General features: G+C 54.6%; 6 protein-coding genes across 6 annotated transcripts; 2 read left to right on the top strand and 4 right to left on the bottom strand.

Moving 5' to 3' along the window:
* Nucleotides 1–516: 516 nt before the first annotated feature.
* Nucleotides 517–1,443, bottom strand: LOC116245239 (uncharacterized). The gene is made up of 2 exons (XM_031616897.1): nucleotides 1,296–1,443; nucleotides 517–1,211 (listed from the first exon to the last, which is right to left on the bottom strand). Exons 1-2 carry the CDS (start codon nucleotides 1,441–1,443, stop codon nucleotides 517–519), a joined length of 843 nt encoding a protein of 280 aa, XP_031472757.1.
* Nucleotides 1,444–1,725: 282 nt separating this feature from the next.
* LOC116245238 (uncharacterized) lies at nucleotides 1,726–2,653 on the top strand. Its single transcript, XM_031616895.1, has 2 exons — nucleotides 1,726–2,265; nucleotides 2,366–2,653. Exons 1-2 carry the CDS (start codon nucleotides 1,726–1,728, stop codon nucleotides 2,651–2,653), a joined length of 828 nt encoding a protein of 275 aa, XP_031472755.1.
* Nucleotides 2,654–4,006: 1,353 nt separating this feature from the next.
* Nucleotides 4,007–4,432, bottom strand: LOC116245237 (microtubule-associated protein RP/EB family member 1B-like). Its single transcript, XM_031616894.1, has one exon. It carries the CDS (start codon nucleotides 4,430–4,432, stop codon nucleotides 4,007–4,009), a length of 426 nt encoding a protein of 141 aa, XP_031472754.1.
* A 4,431-nt stretch (nucleotides 4,433–8,863) lies between these two features.
* On the bottom strand, nucleotides 8,864–14,437 carry LOC116245236 (uncharacterized). Its single transcript, XM_031616893.1, has 4 exons — nucleotides 14,405–14,437; nucleotides 14,067–14,306; nucleotides 11,462–13,291; nucleotides 8,864–11,380 (listed from the first exon to the last, which is right to left on the bottom strand). The coding sequence occupies exons 1-4, from the start codon at nucleotides 14,435–14,437 to the stop codon at nucleotides 8,864–8,866; spliced, it is 4,620 nt and encodes a 1,539-aa protein (XP_031472753.1).
* Nucleotides 14,438–15,108: 671 nt separating this feature from the next.
* Nucleotides 15,109–16,161, bottom strand: LOC116245234 (uncharacterized). Its single transcript, XM_031616892.1, has 3 exons — nucleotides 15,956–16,161; nucleotides 15,634–15,880; nucleotides 15,109–15,453 (listed from the first exon to the last, which is right to left on the bottom strand). Exons 1-3 carry the CDS (start codon nucleotides 16,159–16,161, stop codon nucleotides 15,109–15,111), a joined length of 798 nt encoding a protein of 265 aa, XP_031472752.1.
* A 5,266-nt stretch (nucleotides 16,162–21,427) lies between these two features.
* Nucleotides 21,428–22,626, top strand: LOC116245233 (26S proteasome regulatory subunit 8 homolog A-like). Its single transcript, XM_031616891.1, is given in 2 exon segments — nucleotides 21,428–21,559; nucleotides 21,595–22,626. Coding segments are annotated over 2 exon segments (1,164 nt in total).
* Nucleotides 22,627–22,852: the final 226 nt, after the last annotated feature.

Raw genomic sequence — 22,852 nt, 5'->3', positions numbered from 1 at the left:
TTGTTCCACTGTGGCGCCATGTGGCCGACTCCCTTGAAGGTGACCAGTTTGAAGTTGTTGGCGAGGGTCCACACGCTTCCGCTGTTCTGCTTTCCGTTGGCGTTGTTGACCGTGTACCAGGGACGCCAGTACTCCTGCGTGGGCAGCTTCAGCTCCTGCCTCATCTTGTTAATCCAGAAAATGGTCCCCGAGTAGGGCACGGCTGGGTCGCTGTCGCCGGAGTACACCACGATCTTGTAGCGGTTGAGGGGGACCAGGCGCTGGTAGACCCAGTAGGAGCCAGTTAGGCTGCGATCGTAGCCGAAGTCGTCGTTGTCGTTGCACATGGAGTACTACATGACTGTCTAGGGAATGCCGAGAGCCTTGCGATTCTCACGGTCGGTGAGGAATTTGTCAATGCCGAGAGAGTCCACGCAGGAGGAGCAAAGCCCAGCTTGTCGGTGGGTTTTTCCTTCTTCCTGAGAGCTCTGCGTTGATTTCTCTGAAGGTGAGTCTGCGCTTGCCGAGTCCCTGTTCCTAATTCTCGTAGCAGGGGCGGTAGGCATCGTAGATGTTGTATCCATCGACAAGTCCTTCGACCTTCGTAACACTATCGCTACCTCTTGGAGAATGTCCTGGCACTCCTGGGAGAGGACTGCCCCTGGTCCCTGCACTTCTTGTCGACTCTTCGAACTTCTCCTGCGTGATGTAGCCGTAGTCGCGGAAGAGCTGCATCAGGAAGGGTCCGTAGTCGTTTTGGAACTCGCACTCGAGGGGATCGGTGCAACCGTTGCCCACTGCGAAGCCCTTCAGGTTCACCTTTACTGGGTCCTTGTCGTTGGTCGAGTGCAATCTGACTAGAATACAGTATTTACTCGTAGAAGACGTAGGCACGTAGATGCCAGCGTAGCTTTCTCCCGAAATATAAGTATCCCTTCCTGCAAATTCGGTCCACACATTGAAGAACTCTCTAATGGCCTTGGCGTTGAGTTTGGCGACGAGGTCGTCGTTCCAGGTGGGGGCCTTGCCATCGGTGTAGCTGAAGCCGACCTGTGCGGGGGACTCGATGTAGACCACGTTGGCCTTCTGGTTCCAGGAGTACTGGTTGTAGATGATGGAGGCGAAGTTGTCATTGATGAGGAAGGGGCCGTGCTCGTAGAGGGCGCCCAGCAGGGAGGAGCAGCCGGGCCGCCGTTGAACCAGAAGAGGACGGGATCCTTGGCGGAGTCGCCCTGCGAGGGGAAGAAGAAGTAGTGCATGTGGGAGGCGTTGTTATCGACGTCCAGGTAGCCGGAGTACCACGGCTTGCTGTAGACCTTGGCGATGGAGGCAATATTGACCGGGTCGGGTCGCTTGGAGCAGAGCGCCGCCACCAGCAGCACTGCGATCAACACTAGCTTCATTAATATTATAGATCCGCATTGAAAATCTATCAAAAAGAACCCCCCTCTCCCGCAAAGCCATAAACATAAAAGTAGGATAGCTTCTCGCAACAAAGGAAAATAAACCAAAATAGGCATCTTCCACGCAAATAACCTCAGAATTTGCCAAACAATCCCAACTATTCGATGATCCATCAAGATCTCCCAAAAGCCACACCCTCCAAACCAAACACACATCCTTTTCTGCTTTCCCTCCGCCAGTTGATCCCAGTGCGAGTGAGCGCGTGTCTTTTGTGCGGGTTGTTCGATAATAAATTTATGATGGTGGGGGTGGGAGGCGAGACTATATAAAATTAAATTCATTATGTCGTCGCAATCGTCGGCCAACTTCCTGGAGGGGCACATCCTGCGGCGTTTCACAGTGGTCAAGAAGGTGGGTTCTGGCGCCTACGGGCACGTGTGGAAGGTGGAGGAGAAGGGCACGCGTCGCGTCTTCGCGCTGAAGAAGATCTTCGACGCCTTCCAGCACGCCACCGACGCCCAGCGCACCTACCGCGAAATCGAGATCCTCCGGCAGCTGGAGCACCCCAACATCATAAAGCTCTACGACACCATCCGCGCAGACAACAACAAGGACGTCTATCTGCTCTTCGAGTACATGGAAGCAGACCTCCACAACGTCATCGCCGAAGGCATACTCAAGGACGTCCACATTCGCTTCATACTCTATCAGATGGCCAAAGCGCTCAAATACCTCCACTCCGCCAGACTCATCCACAGAGACCTAAAACCCTCCAACATACTCGTCAACTCCAACTGTGCCATCAAGCTATGCGATTTCGGTCTTGTGCGTTCCCTAAACTGCAGCCAACTGGGAGCGGTGCTAACGGAGGGCGTGGCTACCGTTGGTACAGGTCGCCGGAGGTGCTGCTTGGTTCTAAGAGCTACTCAACTCCAGCCGACGTCTGGTCCTTCGGGTGCATCATCTACGAGATCCTGGCCAGAAGCCTCTCTTCGCCGGCAGCTGCACCATGGACCAGATCGAGAAGATCTGCTCCTTCACCGGCTACCCCACCGAGGAGGACATCACTTCTCTCGAGTCCGAAATGTCCCGCTCTCTGATCAAGGAGATGAAAGTGCCCAACAGCAGCAATCCTGCCGCCTTCCTCAAGGATTTCTCCCCGCTCTACGCGGACCTGCTCCAACGGATGCTGGTCTTCAATCCCAAAAAACGCATCACCATCGATGAGATCCTGCAGCACGAGATCGTCAAGGAGTTCCACAAGCCCTAGCAGGAAATCGTCTGCGAACGCGAGGTCTCCACTTCCATCGACGATAATAAGAAAGTTACCGTCGATGAGTATCGCAGACTGGTTACGGGATTAACACGGTTGAGCCGAAGCCCAAAGCGCTCTCCTCCTCGCTGGGAGCGGGGTCGGTTTCTCCGAAGTATCAGCCCAACAATAACAAATCCACGGTGACTTTCAGTAGCAGCAAGAACGACCCTCGGCAGGAGATAGCCAAGAAGTATTCCTATGACAGGGTGAAGCCTTCCTCCCAGATCAACTACGAGGAGAGCTTGAAGAAGCAGCAGCAGATGCAGCAGCTGCAGGAAAAACCCTGATAAAGTACGTGAGGTCAGCTACTAACATAACCAAGCCTGACCCGCTCATCCAATATCCCCAGCGGAAGGAACTGGCCAACTATGACGTTCCCAACCGGGAGGAAACCGACCAAACCATGCACAATTACCAGTAGACTCGTCCCTCTACCTATGCCAACTTCGCCAACATGCCCAAATACACATACACCAAGCCATCCGAGCCCATCAAACCGGCCCAAAATACGCCGGTGGGGTACAGCATGCCGACTGGGTACGTGCCGAATGGCGGAAATTGGAAGGCGGTTAAGAGCCCTCCCAATTCCACCGTGCTGACCTCCAGCGAAATAAAATAGAAAGTGCTGCAGTTCAGGTCTGCGAAGTTTCCGATCGTGCAGAAGGTGAATGGGGAGAAGGGTGCTTTCCAGGAGATGGGAAAGACTGAACAATGATAGTTTCAACGCATTTATTCATTACTCTCCGTAAGTTATTGATCTTTTCCATCGTACGATATTCGCCTTACTTTATGAGGATGGTAGATGTTAATGCGCATTTGTTTGGGATAAAATAGCATAGTTATCATTGTGGGTTGTTGGCGTTGGCGTTGTCCCCACAGGTGATGGTTTCGGTGGAGGTGGGGATTTCCTTCTTGGCTTCCGGATTGATCTTGATGATCTGGTTGTTTTCGTCCTCCTCCACCTTCACCACCACTTCCTCGTTGAGCGGGATGTTCAGCAGCATCTTCACCTGCCTGATCTTCTCCGTTCGTGGGAGGACTTCAGCAGGATCTCCTTCACGCGGTCGATGATGGGCACCAGGTTGTTCTGGAACATGTGGGAATTGACCGACCATTTGCCCTTGTTGGGAGAGTTGCCGCCCTGCTGCTGGACCACAGGGTCCTTGTACAGCTTCCCCACGCTGTATTTACTCGCGTTGTATATGCTCTTCTGCTGCTGGTAGATATTGTCGATGGGGTAAAATGGCTGCCTCATCAGTCCCTGGAAGAACTACGGGTAGGCGTGCTCGGCTGGTCGTTTGGGGGTCATTATGGGGGGCGTGAACGTGTGGTAGAAGGTGGGGATTTTGGGTCCTCGGGCAGGGGAGGGGGGTACTGTTCATCGCAATTGTGGGTGAGATATCGATAGAAGGCGAGGAGGAAGGGCCAGTTGTCGTTGAGTTTCTCCTTGCTGAGGCGGACAGGGTCGAAGGGGATGGCGATCTTGAGCTGCAGGAAGGCGTTTTGGAGGATGCGCAGGTTGATGAGGTTCTCGTATTCGCTCTTGGGGGCCCAGATGATGCGATTGATGAGGATGACTCCGGGGAAGTAGTGGTTGAGGAGTCGGCAGTAGATGCTGCCCTTGCCGAGCTCCTCCACCTTGAGCGAGGGCGGGACGTCGTTGAGGAGGGAGTGGATCCAGGCGAAGATCTGCTGGCGGGAGGGCTGCGCCGGCGTGGCTGGCGGTTTGTTCATATCCGATGAATTATTAGTCCAATTCAATTATCAACTGCCACTATAAATAACCACCCTCCGTTAGTAATACTGCAGCATCAAGCATGGAGATCATAGCGACCGAGACGGCATCAGTCGATTAGCTAAGAGCGATTGGTCGTCCTACAAGTGAACGCACACGTAGAAGTTTTCACTGAATTCGTTCAAGGATAAAGGAATGTGGACTTACTGTTGTCTTTCTTGCGCCTCCAGATTATTGTGTTCTTCTCCCTTCTAACTGTGATTTAGTCGTTGGCTTTGAATGGCATTCTGGTGAGTCCATGGTTTCTCCTGGTGTGCTAGAAGGGCAAAACGTCTCCTCTGCTGGTGAGGTAGTAGCTGCTTTCTTCCTTTATGCAATTTTCAAAGTGCAGCCTCTCCACCATTGCGAGCGGACTCACGCCGATGAAGACGCCCTTTCCGCCCATGCTGGCCACCTTCAGCTTTATCTCGGTCATCGGCAGCAGCTCTTTTCGACGACAGCGATGGGAACATTGCCGTTGGCTGTGCCCACGCGGGAAAGTCTTTTCCCGTTGGTGACCACGTACTCATCTGTCTTGAGGTAGTAGCTGAACATGATTTGCTCGCATGGAGTTTTTTTGAGGAAGGAGGCAATGGACCTGTTTACGATGACCCTGCTGTCCTTCTTGTCGAAAGCGTAGAGGCGCTACACCCAGCTGTTGATGGATTCGATGCCGATCACCTTATTGTTGACGTTAGATTTCGCAATCCTGTTCTTCATGTTGTTGGCCTTGAAGCAGGGGTAGTCCAGATTGGGGTATTGGATGTGTCTGAACTTGTCGATTTCGTGGAGAGCGTACTTCACATTGGCGAAATCGAAGTTATCGTGCAGTCTCTTCCGGATGAGGTCGTAATAGTCGCTGGAGAAGGAGTGCTTCACATCCGATATGTGGCGCTGGCGTCCATCTTGATGCGGTGGAACAGGCGGCTGATCTCCTCCTAGAAGCGCACGATCTAGTGGTAGATGCTGTCGAGCTCGTCGAGCAAGTTGACCACCTGCTGCTGGTCGCTCTTGGCGAAGTGGTAGTTGCACCGCAGCATCTCCAGCCGCCCCACCAGTTCCGTGAATTTGATGGTCTTGTGGTTGCGGTGCTCCTCCTCCGATTGCTTCTGCCTGTGCTCCTCGAAGCAGATATCCTCTATGCACATCTAGCGCTCCAGCAGGGAGGTTTCCTTCTTGATCTTTTATTTGTCGATCGATTATTGCACCTTTTCCTTGTTGAGGCTCTAGATTCGGTTGAAGGCGGGCGGCAACAGCTCCATGACGAGGCTGCAGGAGGTCGGCGAGGACTCGATATCGATGACATCGCTACTGAGTTCCTTCTTGATATTGTATTCCACGGAGTTGTTATCGATGCTCTTGTAGGCGTGCTACGATGAGTATTCCTCCATTCCAAAAAGTATGATGATATAAGAATGGATATAGTTTACGATAGCACAGCCATATGGTGGATGATGAATGAGAATGCAGAGGGATCATTCGATGTCTTCGATGTTGAGATCGGCGAACAGCATGCGGGAACTGGCTCGCGAAGAGATGAGTCTTGGCTCGTTGGAGTCGCTTACGATGCTGCTATTGCTCTACAAGCTTGCAGCCTGTTGCTGTTGCTGTTTTTTGTTGGGTTTATCTTCAACGTAGTGGACACTTGGTTGTACTGTTTTTCGATGCCTTCGATGGTTTCCTCCTCGTATCTCGCGGGCACGCCTCCGTCGGATACTGATCCTGTATGATCTAATCCTTTTCGTACTGTCTGTCGAATTCCACTTTGAGGTTGTCCTCTTCGGGGTGGATCTGGTTGGCCAGTTTGGTCTCCTCGATGATGTCCCTCACGAACTTGAACTCGTAGAGGAAGAGCAGGAACTGCCAGACCAGCCAGATCACTGCCAGCATCAGCGCGCAGAGGCTGAGCGCCATCATCGCTGTTCCGTACTGCAGTTTGAGTTCTGTGTCGGGCGAGACTTCGTTGTTGTAGAGAGGATGACTGTCTCCATGCCGATGTAGCTGAGCTCGATGAGGATGTTGACCCAGTTGGAGAAGCGGGACTTGGCTGGCTTGTAGAAGAGGTAGTAGGCGAGGACCATGGCGTTGCTGCCGATCATGGCGATGATCTGCGTCTCGATGGAGGCGATGACCAGGAAGACGCAGAAGAGCAGTTTGCGGATGTGTCTGAGCGGCATTTCGAAGGGGATGTGGCTGTCGTCGCCCAGGATGAACCCGTGCTTCTTGGGCACCTTGCTCGTGTCGTCCTTGTACTTCAGCGACAGGTAGACCACCCACGTCGTCAGCATGATGCAGAACAGCCAGCAGGCGATCGAAACGATGATGTTGGCGTAGCTCCAAGAGCCATTGATCGAAAGGTCCTTCAGCTGCCACAGCCCGAAGAACACGAAGGAAATGTAACAGAACCAGAGGCATTCGTTCACTGCACCGAAACGGATCCGCTTCTCGAAAACTCCCTTGCAGAACCGCCGCAGCGCCCGCCATTTGTTTACTCCCTTGTTCTTCAGCAGAGAGATGAGCAGGGCCCACACCACATACAGCAAGATGATCATGAAGTAGTGGCCGCTGCTCACGAAGAAGACAGTATCCGAGACCATCAGACTGAAGTAGGTGGGCACGCCTGGAGTGTGGTAGCCCGATGGGACCATCCCTTCACCAGGTTGGGCATGAACTGGAAGTTGAGCGCGTTCAGTCCCACCAGGAAGTTGCTGAAGTTGTAGGGCAGTTCAATCGCCACGAAGTAGTGGTAGAGGACCATCTGGAAGACCTCGCAGGCGATCAGCAGCGTGTAGAGCCTCTGAAGAGCAGCAGGACCATGATGCTGAGAGCCACCCAACTGAGAGTGGTCGAGAAGCCAGCTGCCGACTTGGTGGAGGCCTGCACCTCAGGAGAAATGTAGTCGTAGGTGGGCAGGGCGGCATCAGTGGTGGTGGTCGTGAGCACGCCGCCCTCAGAGTCGATGACTAGGGAGGGATTGACGAAGGTGAGACTGAGGGAAAGTTAGTTCAGGGAAACGCTGCACTAGATGTTGATGCGGTAGACGGCATCGCTGGTCTGAGTAGCAGTCCAGGTGTATTGGGAAGGCTTGAGGCCTTTGATGCTGATGTTGACGATCTTTTGGATTTGTGCGGTGTTCATGGAGACTGCGCGATTGAAGGTGAGGATGCCGTACAGTTGGCCGTTTTGGTTGAAGGTCTTCAGGTCGTAGGTGAGAGGAGCTGTGTTGCACTGGGGGACGGTGGCTGTGCATGGCTGGCAGCTGAGATTGCCGTCGGGGTAGTAGTTAGTTGGGCATTGGGTGACACAGTTATAGTTGTAGAGATAGGCTCCTACGCATTTGGTGCAGTTGGCAGCAATCATCGAGCAAGTTGCGCAAATCGAGGAACAGGCTCCGCAGGTGACCAGATCAGTCATCAGGTAGGTTCCGTCGATGCAGGCGCCCAGGCAGGTGGTTCCGTAGTAGAAGGGAAGCGTGATCGAGCACTGCTTCACGCACAGGCCGTTCGAGAAGATATATCCGACGTAGCAGGAGAAGCAGACGCGAGGACCAGTGCAGTTGTTGCAGCCGTCGATGCAGAGCTCGCACCTGCGCGTCACGTCCGAAGCGTAGTAGTTGATGGGGCACCGCTCCAGGCAGAACATGGTCTGGTTGAACCGTAGCTGCCGCCAGTTGAGGTGATCGGACAGATCTCCACGCAGGATTTGGAGATGATGTCGGCGTAGGTGATGGTTTGCGTGATGTTGTTGAAGGGACAGGCTGATTTGCAGCTGCTTCCCGTCCAGAAGCGCAACCATTGAGGCAGGTTCCGTTGTAGAGGAAGTAGTTGTTGATGCAGGCTTGGCATCCGAGTAGGGAGACGCATTGCGTGCACTCCAGTTGCAGTCCTCGCAGCGATGGGTGTCATGTTTGCGTACTGTCCAGTGTAGCAGTAAGTTTGGCAGGTTCCGAAGGTGGGCGTTCCGTTCTTCGGCTGTCCGAAGTAGGGATAGAGGCAGTTGATGTAGCAGCGGTGGGTGGGGTCGTAGGCTAGGCGATCGCAGGCGAAACCGGGCATTTCGCCACGCACATCCGCGATATGTCGTCACCGTACAGCTTGCTGGGACAGTTTATCACGCACACTGCAGTGGTGACGTCGCCGTAAGGGCGGGATTGACGGGACAGATGGCCACGCAGCGCCAGGTGGAGTTGTCGGCGAAAGTTCCAGGAGGACAGCGGGCCACGCAGCGCATGGAACTGTTGTCGGCGAAGGAGTTTTGGGGCAGGTGGAGACGCAGAAGGTTGTGGAGTTATCGGCAAAGGTGCCCCACATCGTGCAGTTCTCCACGCACTGGCGCGTGTTTTCTCGCCGAAGGATTGTTGGGACAGCGGAAGACCACACCCTGGTCGTGTTTTAGGCGTAAGTCCAGGGATTGGAAGGACATTTCTCGACGCAGGTCTTGGTGGAGTCGTCGGCGAAGGTGCGGTTGTAGACGGTGACGTTGGCGACGACCAGCTTGTCGGGACACTGGGCCACGCAGCTCTTGCTGACCATGTCGGCGTAGGTGAAGAGGTTGCGAGGACAGAATCTCACGCACCTTCCGGTGTAGTTGTCGGCGAATTGGGTAGGCAGGCTGCTGTTTTGAGTGCAGAATTGCTTGCACTCGCGAGTCATGTTGCACGCCCATGTGCCAAGAGGGCATGAGTTGTTGCAGTTGTATCCCACTGCTGCAGTGACTGGGCAGGCGTAGACGCATGTATAGGTGGAATTGTCAGCGAAGGTGTCAGGCAGGGTGGGACACACCCCCACGCATCTATTCGTCGAGTTATCTGCATACTCGCGTCGCTGGCCGTCGCACGCCGCCACGCACCGGCGCAACTGGCTGTCAGCGTATTCCAGCTGTGGGCAGGAAAGCACGCACAGTCTGGAGCTGTTCTGGGAGAAGAAGGGAGAAATGCAGAAACTGACGCAGGTGCGCTCGTACTCGTAGCCAAAGGTATCGACGGTGACGGTGGTACTGATGTTGACGCGACCGGGACAGCGGTTCACGCAGGCTTGGCTCTGATTGTCGGCGAAGAACCCACCGGGGCAAAGCACCACGCACTCGCCAGTTGTGTTGGAGGCGTAGTAGTACCTGGAGACGTTGCAGGTGAGCTCGCAGATGCGGGAAGAGTTGTCGGAATAGATGCGAGGAGTGGTGTTGTTGGGACAGAAGGGGACACAAATGCCAGTTCCGGTGGAGACGTCGGCATAGTATTCGGGAAGGGAGGGACAGACGGCCACGCAGGTGAGGGTGGAGTTGTCGGCGTAGGTGAGCACGCCGGCGCCCACGTTGTAGGTGCAGTTCTTCATGCAGCGGCGAGTGTAGTTGTCGGCGTAGGTGAAGTCGGAGACGGGACAGGTGAGGACGCAGCGGCGAGTGAGCACGTCGGCGAAGGTGGACTGGTTGAACGGACAGTCGGGCAGGCAGAGACGCGAACTGTTCTCGGCGTAGAGATCGGGAACTGAGGGACAGACGTAGACGCAGGTGTTATTGACAGGATTACCGTAAAGGTTAGGAGTGGCAGAGCAGACAGCCACGCAGACTCGCACGTTGGCGTCTGCGAAGGAAGCGTTGGGACAGCTGCTCATGCACATGCGTGTTCCGTTTTCTGCGAACTCGTTAATGGGACACACTTCCACACACTTGCGCGTGGCGTTGGTTCCGTAGGTGAAGTTGGCAGCTGGACACTTGGCGACGCAGGTTTTGGTGTAGTCGTCGGCATAGAACCCCTTGGGACAGAGCTGCACGCACATCTTGGTGGTGTTTCTGGTATCAGCGTAGTAGTTGAAGGGACAAGTTGCCACGCACTGCTGGCTGGTGGGGTCGCCCCAGGTGCTGTTGGTGCACAGGGAGGAAACCACGCAGAGACGGGTGGGCGTGTCGGCGTAGGTGTTGTTGGGACAGGAGGCGAGGCACTTCTGCAGGTAGCCGAAGTAGGAGGGCGAGGAGGGACAGACGGGGACGCACTTGTAGGTGGAGTTGTCGGCGAAGGACCCGACGGGGCATTTCTTCACGCAGTACCTGGAGACGCTGTCGGCGTAGGAGGCCTGCGTGGCGGGACAGTTGGTCACGCACAGCTTGGTGAAGTTGTCGGCGAAGTAGCCGGAAGAGCAGTTCTTGGCGAACTCGCAGACGCGCGTAACTGGGGCCGCGTAGGTGAAACCGGGGCAGATGGGCACGCAGGTTTGCGTGGAGTTGTCGGCGTAGAACTCAGGGTAGGTGGGGCAGCGGGTGACGCACATGTGAGTTGAGTTGTCGCCATAGTAGAGCTGAGAAGCTGGGCATTTGGCCACGCAGCGCTGCGTGAAGTTATCAGCATAGGAGCCGGCAGGACAAACCTTAACACAGAGCCTTGTCAGGTTCTCCGCCCACTCCTCTGCGGTTACGTTGCAGTTGTAAACGCAAGTCTTGTCAGAGGTTTGGCCGAAGTAGTCAGGAGTTGTGGGACACACAGCCACACAATAACCGGTGGAGTTATCCGAAAACTGGCGTCCCGAACAGACAGGCGTGCACGTTCTGAGGACGGTATCGCGGTAGGTGGTATTGGCTGCAGTGCTGTTGGGACAGATGGCGACGCAGGTCCTGGTGAGGGTGTCGGCGTAGTACTTGGTGGTGGAGGTCCAGGGACAGAGAGATACGCAGGTGTAGGAGAGCCAGTCGGCGAAGTAGTTGGGCGAGAGGGGGCAGCCGGTCACGCAGCTGCGGGTGGAGTTGTCGGCGAACCAGCCGATGGGGCAGGTCAGAACGCACTCCCGCAGCGTATCGTTGACGAAGAGGTAGGTGGAGGGGACCAGAAGGCAGCTGTCGAGGCAGCGCCGCGTGTAGATGTCGGCTGTTGTGTTGGGAGGACACAGGTTCACGCATGTGCGGTTGCCATCGTAGGCGTACTGGTCCAGCTAGGTTCTGCAAGTCGGCATGCAAGTCCCGCTAGCCAAATCCGCATAGTAGGAGGGATTGGTTGGACAGACCTGCACGCAGGTCCAAGTAGAGCTGTCGGCGTACCAGTTGCTGGGACATTTGATCACGCAGATCTTCTGACCTGCGTTGGAATAGTCGCCGAAAGTACCGTAGGGGCATTGCGTGACGCACGTCATCGTCACGTTGTCCCTGTAGGTCGATAACGAACTGTTGCAGTACTGCACGCAAGTCCTAAGCGAGTAGTCTGCGTAATATCCGAGCGAGCACCCGCCAGCCTGCACGCACTGGCCGAGGTTGTCGTCCTTGAAGTAGTAATCGGGACATGAGCTAACGCAGCTCTTGGTGGTCGTGTCGATGTAGTAGGGAGCAGCGGAGTCGAGAGCGGGGTCGGTCGGACAGGTGGTGATGCAGGTTCCATTGTACGAGTATGTGTTGTTGGGACACACAAGCACGCACAGCCGCAGGGGGGTGTAGGCGAGATATCCCACGCTCTGGTTGCAGGTCTTCACGCAAGTTCTGGTGGAGTTGTCTGCGAAGTAGTTGGCGGGACAGAGGGCGACGCAGGTGTTACTGTCCCAGTCGGCGAAGAGCTTGGGATTGGAGGGGCAGACAGTCACGCACCGGCTGGTGGAGGGGTCGATCAGGTAAATTCCGCTGCAGTTGCTGTCGCAGGTGCGCAGGACGCTGTTGGCATAGGTTCCGTTGGGGCAAAGAGGGATGCAAGTGCGGTTGAAGGCGAAAAGAGAAGGCAGGGAAGGACAAGTCGAGTTAATGCATGATAGCGTTGTGGGATCCGCGAGGAAGCCAGCAGGACAGACTTCCAAGCACTGGGAAGAGGTGGTATTGATGGCGTAGAAGTAGGTGATGTTGGGGTCTGCAGGGCAAGTGGAAACGCATCTCTGGGTCACGTTGTCTATGTAGAATCCGTTCGGGCAGGAAGTCTCGCAGGTCCTGGTGGCGTCCACCGCGAAGTAGTTGGTCGGACAGGTGGTCACGCAGTAGAAAGTGGTATTGTCGGCGTAGTAGGAGGGATTGATCGGGCATCTGGAAACGCATGTCTGAGTGGAGGGGTCCCTGAACTGGAAGAGCGTGGGTCCCCAGGGACAGGAAGCATTGCAGTAGTTTGCGCTGGCGTCGCCGAAGGTGTTCTGGCTGAGGGGGCACTGTATCACGCACTGCCTGGTGAAGTCGTCGGCGTAGATGTAGGGGGCGGTGCAGCTGGCCTTCACCACGCAGAGCCGGTTCACTGGGTTGCCGTACTCGGTGGCTACCGAGCAGGTCTTGGTGCAGATGTAGTTGCCGGTGATGTCTCCGAAGTAGCCGGGAGGACAGAGCTGGACGCAGAAGTTGCTGGTGCCGTCTCTGAAGAGTCCTCCGGCGCAGGTGGTATTGCAGATGTGGAGGTTGGGATCGGCGTAGAACCCGTTGGGGCAGTTGAGGAGGCAGGTTCCATTGACGTAGCTGTATGATCCGTTGGGGCAGGTCTGCACGCAGATGAGGTTGACGAAGTCGATGAAGTAGTTGCTGAGGCAGCTGGAGACGCAGGTGTGGTTGGCGGTCAGGTTCTGCTTGTAGAAGCCGGACGGACAGACGTAGACGCAGAGGTTGACGTTGGGATTGGTGTCAGCGTACATTTGAACCGTGCTGTTGTTGGGACAGTCGGTAACGCAAGTGCCGGTGAAGGGACTACCGTATGTAGTGGCTGGACAGGTTGTTGCGTTCACGCAGAAATTTGTAGAATTCAGGAAAGTATTGGCTGGACACCTGGCGACGCACTGATACTGGACGACGCTGAGAGTATAGTTGACGAAGTAGTAGACGGGACAGGTGGTGGTGCACACTCGCGTTGAATCCAGCGAAAAGGTTCCAGAGGGGCAGTACTGCACGCAATTGCCATAGGACACCAGGTTGAGAGCGTAGAAGGACGGCGCTGAGGGACAAACTGCATTAAGAAATCACTACACAACACGCAACGACGGTAGTAGTTATCGTAGAATGTTTTTACTGTTGAGTTCCAGGGGCAAGCTAAGTCGATATTCTGGTACGATTAACGCACGATTGTGTGAAGTCGTTGGCGTAGAGCGAGGGCGTGGTGGGGCAGGTGGTGACGCATTGCCTGGTGGAGGAATCAGCGTAGTAGATGTAGGGCGATTCCCATGGGCACTCTAAGTGGGGAGTGGGCTACGATTGACGCAGGCGTTGTTGAGCGGGTTCCAGAAGGTGGTGGAGTTGCAGACGGCCGAGCGCACATCGATGAGCAGCAGGGCGGCTAGGACGAGCACTGCTATCATTCTTTATAATATATTATGATAAAAAAAGATCATTAAATCCCAATTCGCTTATATCCCCACCGGCAACAGAAAGGAAACTTTCCACAGAGCAGCATAACAACCGTCCCTTCGAGGATTCCCTATTATCAATCATGTCTTAATCAAAAAACTTGCAATATGGCATATAAGGGCCCAATAAATAGAATGCTGCCATGCCAACCTAGATAGGAAGAAAGTAAGATACAGATTGATGATGTTATTATATTTGATAGTTAAGAATAGAATGATCAGAAAAATCCCATTGTCTTCAATCTTTCGTTGGCCTGCAGCTGCGACCCCACTACATATCATCAATCTTACTTTATTTCTCCTCGGAGTAGCAGACCAGCTCGTCGCAATCGTAAAGCACCAGCATCTGGTAGATTGCGTTTGAACCGCCCACCGTCTTCACCAAAGAGAACTGCTTTATGGGCCGGCCCGCCAGATGCTCCACTGCCTTGGTGCGCACTCCAGCCAGGATGCTGCGGCCCAGCCGGCTGAAGGTCTTGAAGGGATAGACTTCCTTGAAGCGGATTATTTCGAGGAAGTTGACGAGGAAGATGTTGCCCTTGGTCGAGGAAAGCAGCTAAGTGGATGAACCATTACGATGAGCGAGCTCTAGTGGGAAAATATCTAAATTCCGGTGATTCTCTCCTCCTCCTGACGGCCGTCGCTGGTCCTCACTTCCAAATCCTGCTCCAGCAGCAGTTCTCCCATGTAGCTAAATGAAGGAAGGCTTACTTGTAGATCCACAGGGTCTGTTCGTGGTCCAAGAAGAGGAAATAGCCCATTCTATGCAAGCATACACGCAGTTGGTCGGCCTGCGCTCCTTAGAAGTTGGTTCCCAGCTGGAAGGCCCTCATGAACCGCAGGTCGGTCAGCTCATGCAGCAGCACGTAGCCGCTTCTGTCGACGGAGAGGATAAGGTCGAGGGTGAAGTCGGAGCGGATGAGGATGACCTCGTCGCGATGCCCGTAGAGGGTGCTGTAGAGCTGGAACATCTCTCCTCCCATCTCCAGAATCACCACCTTAGAGCCGAACCCGTGGAAGATGTAGTTTCCCATGCAGTCTAGGCACCGGGACTCGATCGCGCGCTACATCTTCACCCTGCCGCGCTCGAGCACCCTCAGGATGCCGCCGGAAACGCCCACCCACTTCGTAAGGTTGATGCTGGTGAGCACGCATACTCGCCCTTGGTTTGGGTATTCCCTGTTCCACTAGAACGAACCGAATAGGCCTGCAATCGCTGCTTTTTTAAAGATAGCCGTGCCTTAGCTCCACACCAGAATGCCAGCATCGTTCAGTTGGAAGCCAAGGAGAGCATTGCTTCTATGTATCACAGCTCCAGTATCTAGAGACATATCTCTGCGTGTATTTCTCTTCGGATGTTAATGGGTGAACAGTTGCTCAGCCACCTGTCCAAACTCGCTGATGGCAATCTGTGCGATCCTCATTTCGTTTTCAGTCTCGTAGTCCTGGAAGAGGTCGTGCTCGTAGCATTGGTAGTGGTAGAGGTTGTCGTGCTCCTCGGCCACGTCGATGGGTGACTTGTAGCCGAAGATGAGGTCGATCCACTGGTGCAGCTGCTCGCTTACGAAGTTCGACTCCAAGACTTCACGCATCTTGAAGATGAATTCCTCAGGCGTGCGAGCCCACACCGGAAGCACGACTGCGTCCACGTCCTCGCCCTTCTGCTTGCGCCCGAGGTCGATGCGGTTCCTGTTGCGTAGGAACTACGTCCAGTAGTAGAACTAGGGGGCAAGCTATTTCATGTCTGAGGAAGAAGTGAGGATGGTGGAGAACTGCTCGTGGATTCCCGAGAAAAGGCGGTCAGCGTGGTCGATCTTGCGGCCCTGGTGCTACCAGTGCAAGCTGGTGTAAGGCTACAATCTGATGAAAAAGTTGTAGAGTACAGTTGGATTGGAGTATATGGTTCCATACAAGAAGCGGATTTCTCTGTCGCTCGCATCCACCTCCTTGAGTCTCGCCTTCAGCTTGTTGAATTTCTCCGGGTTCAGCTTGCCGGTTGGCAAGCTCAGCTCCCGCATGTTTTGGGATTGCCTGCAAAACTCCTTGTCCAGTTCGCGGAAGTTGTTCTGGCCGTTGTAGTTGGCGATGACCCAGGGGAAGACGGGATACTGGGCGAGATCGTTGGTGGTCCTGCCGGAGTAGCGGTTGACCAGTCCCAGGTACTCGAAATTGCTGAGTTCGCCCCTCCGCCAGCGCTAGGTGAACCCAGCCCTGGCGAACTCATCGGCCCTGCGCTCGATCACTTCCACTTCCGCCGAACGCAGATCGCCGAGCAGGGCCTGCAGCGGCTCCCGGAAGAAGAGGTTGAAGAAGTAGCTGCGGTGCCTGAGCGGGTGGAAGACCTCCATGGCGGTGTGGCGCAGGATGTAGCGTCGCGAGAACACCTTGCAGCCGGCCAGTCTCAGCCGCATCACTCTCACCTCCTTTTCCTCCCAGTCGCAAAGCTCCTCGATGCGGTGGCACTTGTTGGTTGAAGTTTGGTACTCCCTTTCGGCCGGCAAGGCAGCGTGCCCGGTGAAGCGGAATTCCAGGTAGGATTTGCGCCGTTTCAGTTTTCCAGCGTAAACCCCCCGCTTTGTCACGTATTCGCAGAAGTACTATTTTTCCTTCTCTTTCTCCTTCTCCTTGCGCTCTTCGGGCTTCTCCATTGGCCTCAGCAGTGACTTTTCGCGGACGACGGTTTCGGCTAGGGTGGAGAAGAGAGTGGGAGAGGGCAGCTGGATAGTCATGCGTTGGGTGAGCATCGATTCTTCCTTTTCCTTCTTCAGCATTTCTTTCTGGGAGCGGATCTCAGAGTAGTCCTTCTTGCGCGGGTACGGCAGCTTTTCGTGGTCGGAACGGACGGGCCTGATGTTGAGCTTGTAGAGGCCAAAGGGGCCAGTTTCCTTCTCATCCAATTCGTAGAACTTGGTGGTGATGTCATTGAGATCTTCCTGCAGCTAGAACCAATGCTAATTCGAAATCAGCAGGTTTTGCCACACCTGTTCTGAGTCGTTTCCTCGATCATTAAACTACTCCAGTATTCCATCGAATTTTTCACCGAGCAGGTTCCAGTAGCTGAGATAGCTTTCCATGTCTTTGGCTGATGGCTCCTGTATCTTTTCTCCGATTTTGAGTTCGGGACGCTAGTCGATGAGAAACTCCGCATTGCGAGCCAGGAAATAGTCCCTGGCCACTTTGAAGAACTTGATGCCGAGGATGTTCAATTTTTTGAATTGCTGCTCGTGTGCGGACCAGTTTTTGCTTCTCAGTTCCTCAGTGAGGCTGGAGACGATGCCCATTATCTCCTCCCGATGGTCCTTTTCGTGGATAAAGGTCAGCTTGCACGATATCAGCTCGATGAACATGGCCATGTCCTTGTCCACCTTCGTGTCCTCCAGCGCCGCCTGCAGCTTCTCGGAGGCCCTGGCGAGGTTCTCCACTATCTGGTGGCTCTTCCGGCCCTTCCAGGTCTATCCCCGCTTGGAAATGCTGCCGAGGAGGCGGTCGATATCCTTGAAGACTGCAGCTGTCTTGTTGATGAAGCTGTTGTTGAGCAGCTTCAGCACGTCCTTAAGCACGGTAACCAGCACAACCACGCTCATCCACAGCTCGTCGGCAGCTTGTCCCGGCTGGCAGTGCTCGAGCAGAAACTCAACCGCGTAGTGGAAGATGGCGATGTTGGCCTGCGTGGTGAGGATGGTCAGGCTGTTCGAAAGCTGGCGGTAGAGGATCACCGTAAAGAGCACGAAAAGCTCGAGGGGACTTGGGCTTTGGGAAAGATAGTAGCCCACAGTGCCTCCGATGGAGGAGAGCTCCTGGCTGGCTTCGTTCCAGATGAAGGGGATGTTGAGGTCGTTGTCGATGGTGAGCAGGCCTTTCATCATGAGGAACTGCATGGTGGGCCACCCCCGGCAGTGCTCGATAAGTGCAAACGCTCCTCTGATGTCGCAGTTGGTGAACGGGTTGTCCAGCTGCTTGTGGGACTACTTGGCCTACTCCTTAATGCGTGCCAATTTAGAAGAGAAGTCGGTAAGGGTGTCATGCGGTTAGGCGAGGGGGGAAATGACTTAAATGGAGTTTGCGATGAGGCTAGAAACGAACTTGCTGTTTGCGTTAGTGATTCGCTTCTAAGAGTAGAGGATGAGCAGAACCAGCTCGTTTATTGAGTTCCAAGCTCTAATCCCTCCGTCCGCAGAATCAACGACTTATTATTGTTCATTTTTTATCTATTTTGCCGATTAGCTAGAGATGAAGTATTCTCTGAGGAAGAAGAAGAGCTAGAAGAATTCCGGTTAGGTGGAGAGGTGGTACAGGGCCAAAGGATTGGCGGATTGAATGATGTTTTTGAATAAGCTAATATCCTGCGTGCTCCATGTGCCGGCTGGCAGCTTCGACCGAAGATGGATGAGCAGACGGTGGATGATGGTGTGCTTTCGCTGGGTTTCGAAGAAATATTTCCCCATGATCTTGGTCAGCACTTGGAGGCCGTCGATGAAGGTAGAGGCGGGGTTAAAGAGCAGACTCTACATATACCTGAGAAGCCAGACATCGTAAGCGTCCTCCTGGCTTGCCAAATGGACCAGAATGTGGCTGCCGTGCTAGAGGATTTCTCTGTCCATCATCTCCATGTCGTTGATGGATATCACCAGAATGTTGGCGCAGCTGTGCCACACCTTGCCCACTACCTCAAAGTTGGCCCGCTTCGCGATGAAATTGTCGATGACGTACTTGGAGAGCAGGGCGAAAGCTCGCTTTTCCGAGTCGGAGAAGGGACGCGCTTTCCCGTTTCTGAGCAGGACCTTGATGAAGGTGAAGCACGTGCTTAAGTCCCTCTCCACCACGTTGGCGAATGCTTCCTTCTCCGACTTTATCTCAGCCGTCAGGATGAAGTGCTTGGCGTAATCGTAGAGCAGCATGCAGAGGGCGATGATCTTGGCCTGCACTTCTGGGAAATGCGCGATGCTTGAATCCGAGGTCTGGAAGAGGATGAGTCCGGAGAGCAGCTCCCTGTGCAGGTCCTGCCTGACCAGCGCTTCCAGGTGCGCCTTCCCCTTTATGTAAAACTCGATCTCGGAGAGCACGAACAGCTGGAGGGCGTTGGAGCAGTGCGACCATATCTCGAAGTTCGCCAGCGTGCGCAGGACCAGGCTGGCCTCGATGTTGGTCATCCTGGCCTGGGCGGCCTGCGAGACGTGGGGGTGCTTGCTGTGCCTGAAGTAGACCAGCAGTTCGAAGATGCTCATGAGGAGGAAGGAGTTGTGGCTCTCCCTCACTGCCCTGTTCCGCTTTATCAGCAGGAACAAGAACTCGTTGAGGTACTTGAAGCAGTCGTGTATGTCTGCCAGCAAGGCGTTGGACTCGTCCAGCAGGCCCACCGTCCTCAGGAAATTGAAGAAGTCCGCGATTATTACGTTTATCTTTTCCTCCTGGTTGCGGAACTGCACCAGGCTGCGGCTGAACCGCTCCAGGATGAAGAATATGGTCTAGAGGCCGCCCAGCTGCAGCAAAATATCGATGAAAGTGAGGTGCTTCACCGCTAGCACAGACAAGCTTATTTCTGTCTTGGCTTGGAAGAAGGAAAAACCGGTGCTTTTGTTTGAGTCCACGATCACAGTCTCTTCCCTGTTGTTCAGCCTGTAGACTATGTTCTGCGTTCCGAGGCTTTCGACGACGAACTTGGCTTTGCGATTCCACTCGCACCAGGTCTTGTAGAAGCTGACGAGCTCGATTTCGGCCTTGAGGGCGTAGAAGGTGCGGACGGAGCCAGTCATCCTGCCCGCCTCCACCAGGCTCACTTCTCCCTTCTTGGACACTGGGAACTAAAAATAAGCGCCGTCGATACAGAAAGCGAGGGCGTTGCGCTTCTCCACCAGGGAAACTATTACCAGCGACTAGAAGCAGCCCTAGCCGAAACGCAGATACTGCTTCCTCTCATTGGCGAGCTCTCGGTTGTTCGCCTTAATCACAAGCGAAGCCAGCCTCTCCTTCGGCTCGGAGGAAGCTTCCATTTTCAGCGTTTCTGTGTTTTAGGCGAAAGTAACAACGATTTCGAAGACGTCCTTTCCGACGGCAAGCTTCAGAACGCCCATCTCCAGCATTTAGCATTAGTTCAGCCTGCCTATCCCGTCGAAAGAAACCACCAGGATGAGGGACTTTACGTTCTTGGACTCCTTGATGGTGATGCCGTATCTTTCCGGCTGGCAGTAGAGGACCAGTGAGCTCTCGCTGTACCTGCGGGCCATCCCTCCCAGCAGAGTAAGCACGCGTTCCAGCTTGCCGAGCACCACTGCCTACTCACGCTGCCGTTCCCTGAGGATGGCCCTCCAGTCCTCGACGTTGAACATGTTCAGCAGCAGTTTGAGCTTGTGGACTGTGAGGAACTGGAGGCTCTCCTGGCGGATGAACCTGAAGCTGAGCTGGGCGACCACTGGGTTGTCCTCGTGCAGCAGCTGCCGCACCAGCAGCACGTAGAGGCCCTCGTTGTTCTCGAACCTGCCCGACAAGTATTTGAGACTCACGAAGAGAATGGACTCCCTCTCCACCGCCTTCAGCACCCCTTCCCCACGCAGCTGGATCACCAGCTCCATCACAAAGTTGAACAGGTGCCTGCTTTCCCGAATCACCGGGCATTTCCTGAGCGCGTTGAAGACCGACCTGTCCACCGACAGCCCGCCATCCGGCTTCGCCTTTAGCGCCTAGTAGCTGTACTTGAGTTGCAGGAAGTGGGAGAAGACCAGTTCGTCTCCTCCGAGGACGATTTTGATGAGGTTGAGCACGTGCTATTGGCTGAATGCGGTCTAGGGGTATCTGCGTAGTTTCCGGATGAGTTTCTTCTGCGTGCGCTGCGTGAAGGCAGTGAAGAAGGGAGTTTGCTGGTGCTGTTCTGGGTTTTGCCACCGCGTGAAGATGAGAGTGAGATACAGGGTCTGCTTGAGGGACAGATACTGCTAGGGGATGCAGAGGAGGCAGTTGTAGACCTTCACCAACCTGCTCAATCGCATCTGCTTGGCTTACTTAAAGCACACCTGTTCGTGCACCCTCGCTCCCAGGCTTTCAATGCTGAGTAGGAGGGAGCGGCTGCCCACCAGTAGCAGCATCCCATACTGGTAAATCTTCTCCAGGGTGTTCTGCCAGAAGCTACTGTTGGTGCCGTTGCGGCCCTCCCTCAGCTCGCGAATGGCGTGGCTGGTCAGCTCATAGTAGAACTTGAAGAGGTCAGACACCCTCCCAGCCTCTACTTCCAGGAGGGAGAGGTAGAGGAGCGGGAGGTACTTGCGGGGGTGGTCGAGGTCGGGGTCGGTGAGGGCGTCCTTGATGGCCTGGAGGAGTGCGTCCTGCGGGCAGGCGAGGGGGACCACCTGGTTGAGTATAAACTTCTCGATGAAGCGGTCCTCCTCTGCGGGGGTGTCGAAGAGGAGAGCTCCCACCTCCATGATCAGCTCCCTGATCAACCTGTGCGGAAAGCCTTGCTTCTCTTTCTCCATTTTGTGCAATATAACCAATAATAGGCCCAATCACCTTAGAACAACACCCCAACCTTCCAAATGCTGGCAACCATTGCACCTTCAGAATTCGCTTCCCAAACTGTATTCGCATAAAAGCAGAAAGCATATGGGCGTATGGTTGATGGTGGCGGTGATGGGTATTGTGATGTCTTTGCGTATCTGTGGGTGTGATAATTTAAATATTTTTTGAATGACAGAAGGCGTGAGTCTGAAGAAGTACTATCTGGCGCAGATCCAAAAGCGCGAGGCTGAGATCAACGAGAAGATCCAAAACATCAAGCGGCTGTAGGCTCAGCGGTTCGAGCTCAACTCAAACGGTACCGTCCCTGCTAGCTAGTTTCGCGACTGAAGTAGTAGCTGCACGCGCTGCAGGAGAACTACTCCTACGTGGGAGAGGTGGTGAAGGTGATGGGCAAGAACCGCGTGCTGGTCAAGCTCAGCCACGAGGGCAAGTACGTGGTGACTGTCGACAAGGCCATCAAGATCGAGGACATCAAGCCCAACCTCAGAGTGGCCGTCCGCTCAGACAACTACATCCTCCACAAGATCCTCCCCACCAAGGTCGACCCCCTCGTCTCCCTCATGAAGGTCGAAAAAGTGCCAGACTCCACCTACGACATGATTGGAGGCCTCGACCAGCAGGTCAAGGAAGTCAAGGAAGTCATCGAACTCCCCATCAAGCACCCTGAAATCTTCGAATCGCTCGGCATCGCCCAGCCCAAGGGAGTCCTCATGTACGGTCCCCCTGGAACCGGCAAGACGCTTCTCGCCAGAGCCATCGCCCACCACACCGACTGCACCTTCATCAGGGTGTCTGGCTCGTAGCTGGTGCAAAAGTACATTGGAGAGGGCGCCAGGATGGTCAGGGAGCTCTTCGTGATGGCCAGGCAGCACTCGCCCTGCATCATCTTCATCGACGAGGTCGACTCCATCGGCGGCTCCCGCATGGAGGGACAGCGCGGAGACTCCGAAGTGCAGCGCACCATGTTGGAGCTGCTCAACCAGCTCGACGGCTTCGAGACCACCCAGACCATCAAGATCATCATGGCCACCAACCGAATCGACATCCTCGATCCCGCACTCCTGAGGCCTGGTCGCATCGACCGCAAAATCGAGTTCCCCAACCCCACGGTGTAATCGCGCATGGAGATCCTGAAGATCCACTCGAGGAAGATGAACCTGATGCGAGGCATCGACCTGAAGCGGATCGCTGAGAAGATGAGCGGCGCTTCAGGCGCGTAGACGAAGGCGGTGTGCACTGAAGCTGGGATGTTCGCTCTCCGCGAGAGGCGCATCCACGTGACGCAGGAGGACTTCGAGATGGCGGTGGCGAAGGTGATGAAGAAGGATATCGAGAATAATCTTGCCATCAGAAGGGCCTGGAAATGATTACACAGTGCAATAGCCTTACATATCCATTTGCTTACGAATATCGAAAAGAGTGATCTGGGAAAGCTGAGAAACATGCTCGTGAAAGCAATAAGAGGGAAATTAACAAAAAGTTTCAATTATTTACGTTGGCATTTTATAAGCAAATATGGGGTTGGGGTTGGGGTTGGGGGGTTGGGGTTGGGGTTGGGGTTGGGGTTGGGGTTGGGGTTGGGGTTGGGGTTGG

This window comes from Nymphaea colorata, unplaced genomic scaffold (genome assembly GCF_008831285.2).
Source record: "Nymphaea colorata isolate Beijing-Zhang1983 unplaced genomic scaffold, ASM883128v2 scaffold0594, whole genome shotgun sequence".
Taxonomy (NCBI): domain Eukaryota; kingdom Viridiplantae; phylum Streptophyta; class Magnoliopsida; order Nymphaeales; family Nymphaeaceae; genus Nymphaea; species Nymphaea colorata.
Note: the sequence above shows the minus strand (reverse complement) of the source record. Positions and strands in the feature narration are given on the sequence as shown.

What these genes read in the sequence shown, in the direction of transcription:
- LOC116245236 (XM_031616893.1), bottom strand. Translation starts at nt 14,437, where the DNA reads ATGGGAGAACTGCTGCTGGAGCAGGATTTGGAA. An exon ending in TTTACGATTGCGACGAGCTG is followed by an intron (nt 13,292 to 14,066) that starts GTCTGCTACTCC and finishes AATTGCGTGCAG; the next exon opens with TACTGCCCCTCTGGAACCTT. An exon ending in CTACTTGGACCTGCGTGCAG is followed by an intron (nt 11,381 to 11,461) that starts GTCTGTCCAACC and finishes TAGCTGGACCAG; the next exon opens with TACGCCTACGATGGCAACCG.
- LOC116245239 (XM_031616897.1), bottom strand. Translation starts at nt 1,443, where the DNA reads ATGGCTTTGCGGGAGAGGGGGGTTCTTTTTGATAGATTTTCAATGCGG. An exon ending in ATATTGCCTCCATCGCCAAG is followed by an intron (nt 1,212 to 1,295) that starts GTCTACAGCAAG and finishes TTCCCCTCGCAG; the next exon opens with GGCGACTCCGCCAAGGATCC.
- LOC116245238 (XM_031616895.1), top strand. Translation starts at nt 1,726, where the DNA reads ATGTCGTCGCAATCGTCGGCCAACTTCCTGGAGGGGCACATCCTGCGG. An exon ending in TAACGGAGGGCGTGGCTACC is followed by an intron (nt 2,266 to 2,365) that starts GTTGGTACAGGT and finishes GATCCTGGCCAG; the next exon opens with AAGCCTCTCTTCGCCGGCAG.
- LOC116245237 (XM_031616894.1), bottom strand. Translation starts at nt 4,432, where the DNA reads ATGAACAAACCGCCAGCCACGCCGGCGCAGCCCTCCCGCCAGCAGATC.
- LOC116245234 (XM_031616892.1), bottom strand. Translation starts at nt 16,161, where the DNA reads ATGCGGCTGAGACTGGCCGGCTGCAAGGTGTTCTCGCGACGCTACATC. An exon ending in GATGAGTTCGCCAGGGCTGG is followed by an intron (nt 15,881 to 15,955) that starts GTTCACCTAGCG and finishes CTACTCCGGCAG; the next exon opens with GACCACCAACGATCTCGCCC. An exon ending in CCATATACTCCAATCCAACT is followed by an intron (nt 15,454 to 15,633) that starts GTACTCTACAAC and finishes TACTGGACGTAG; the next exon opens with TTCCTACGCAACAGGAACCG.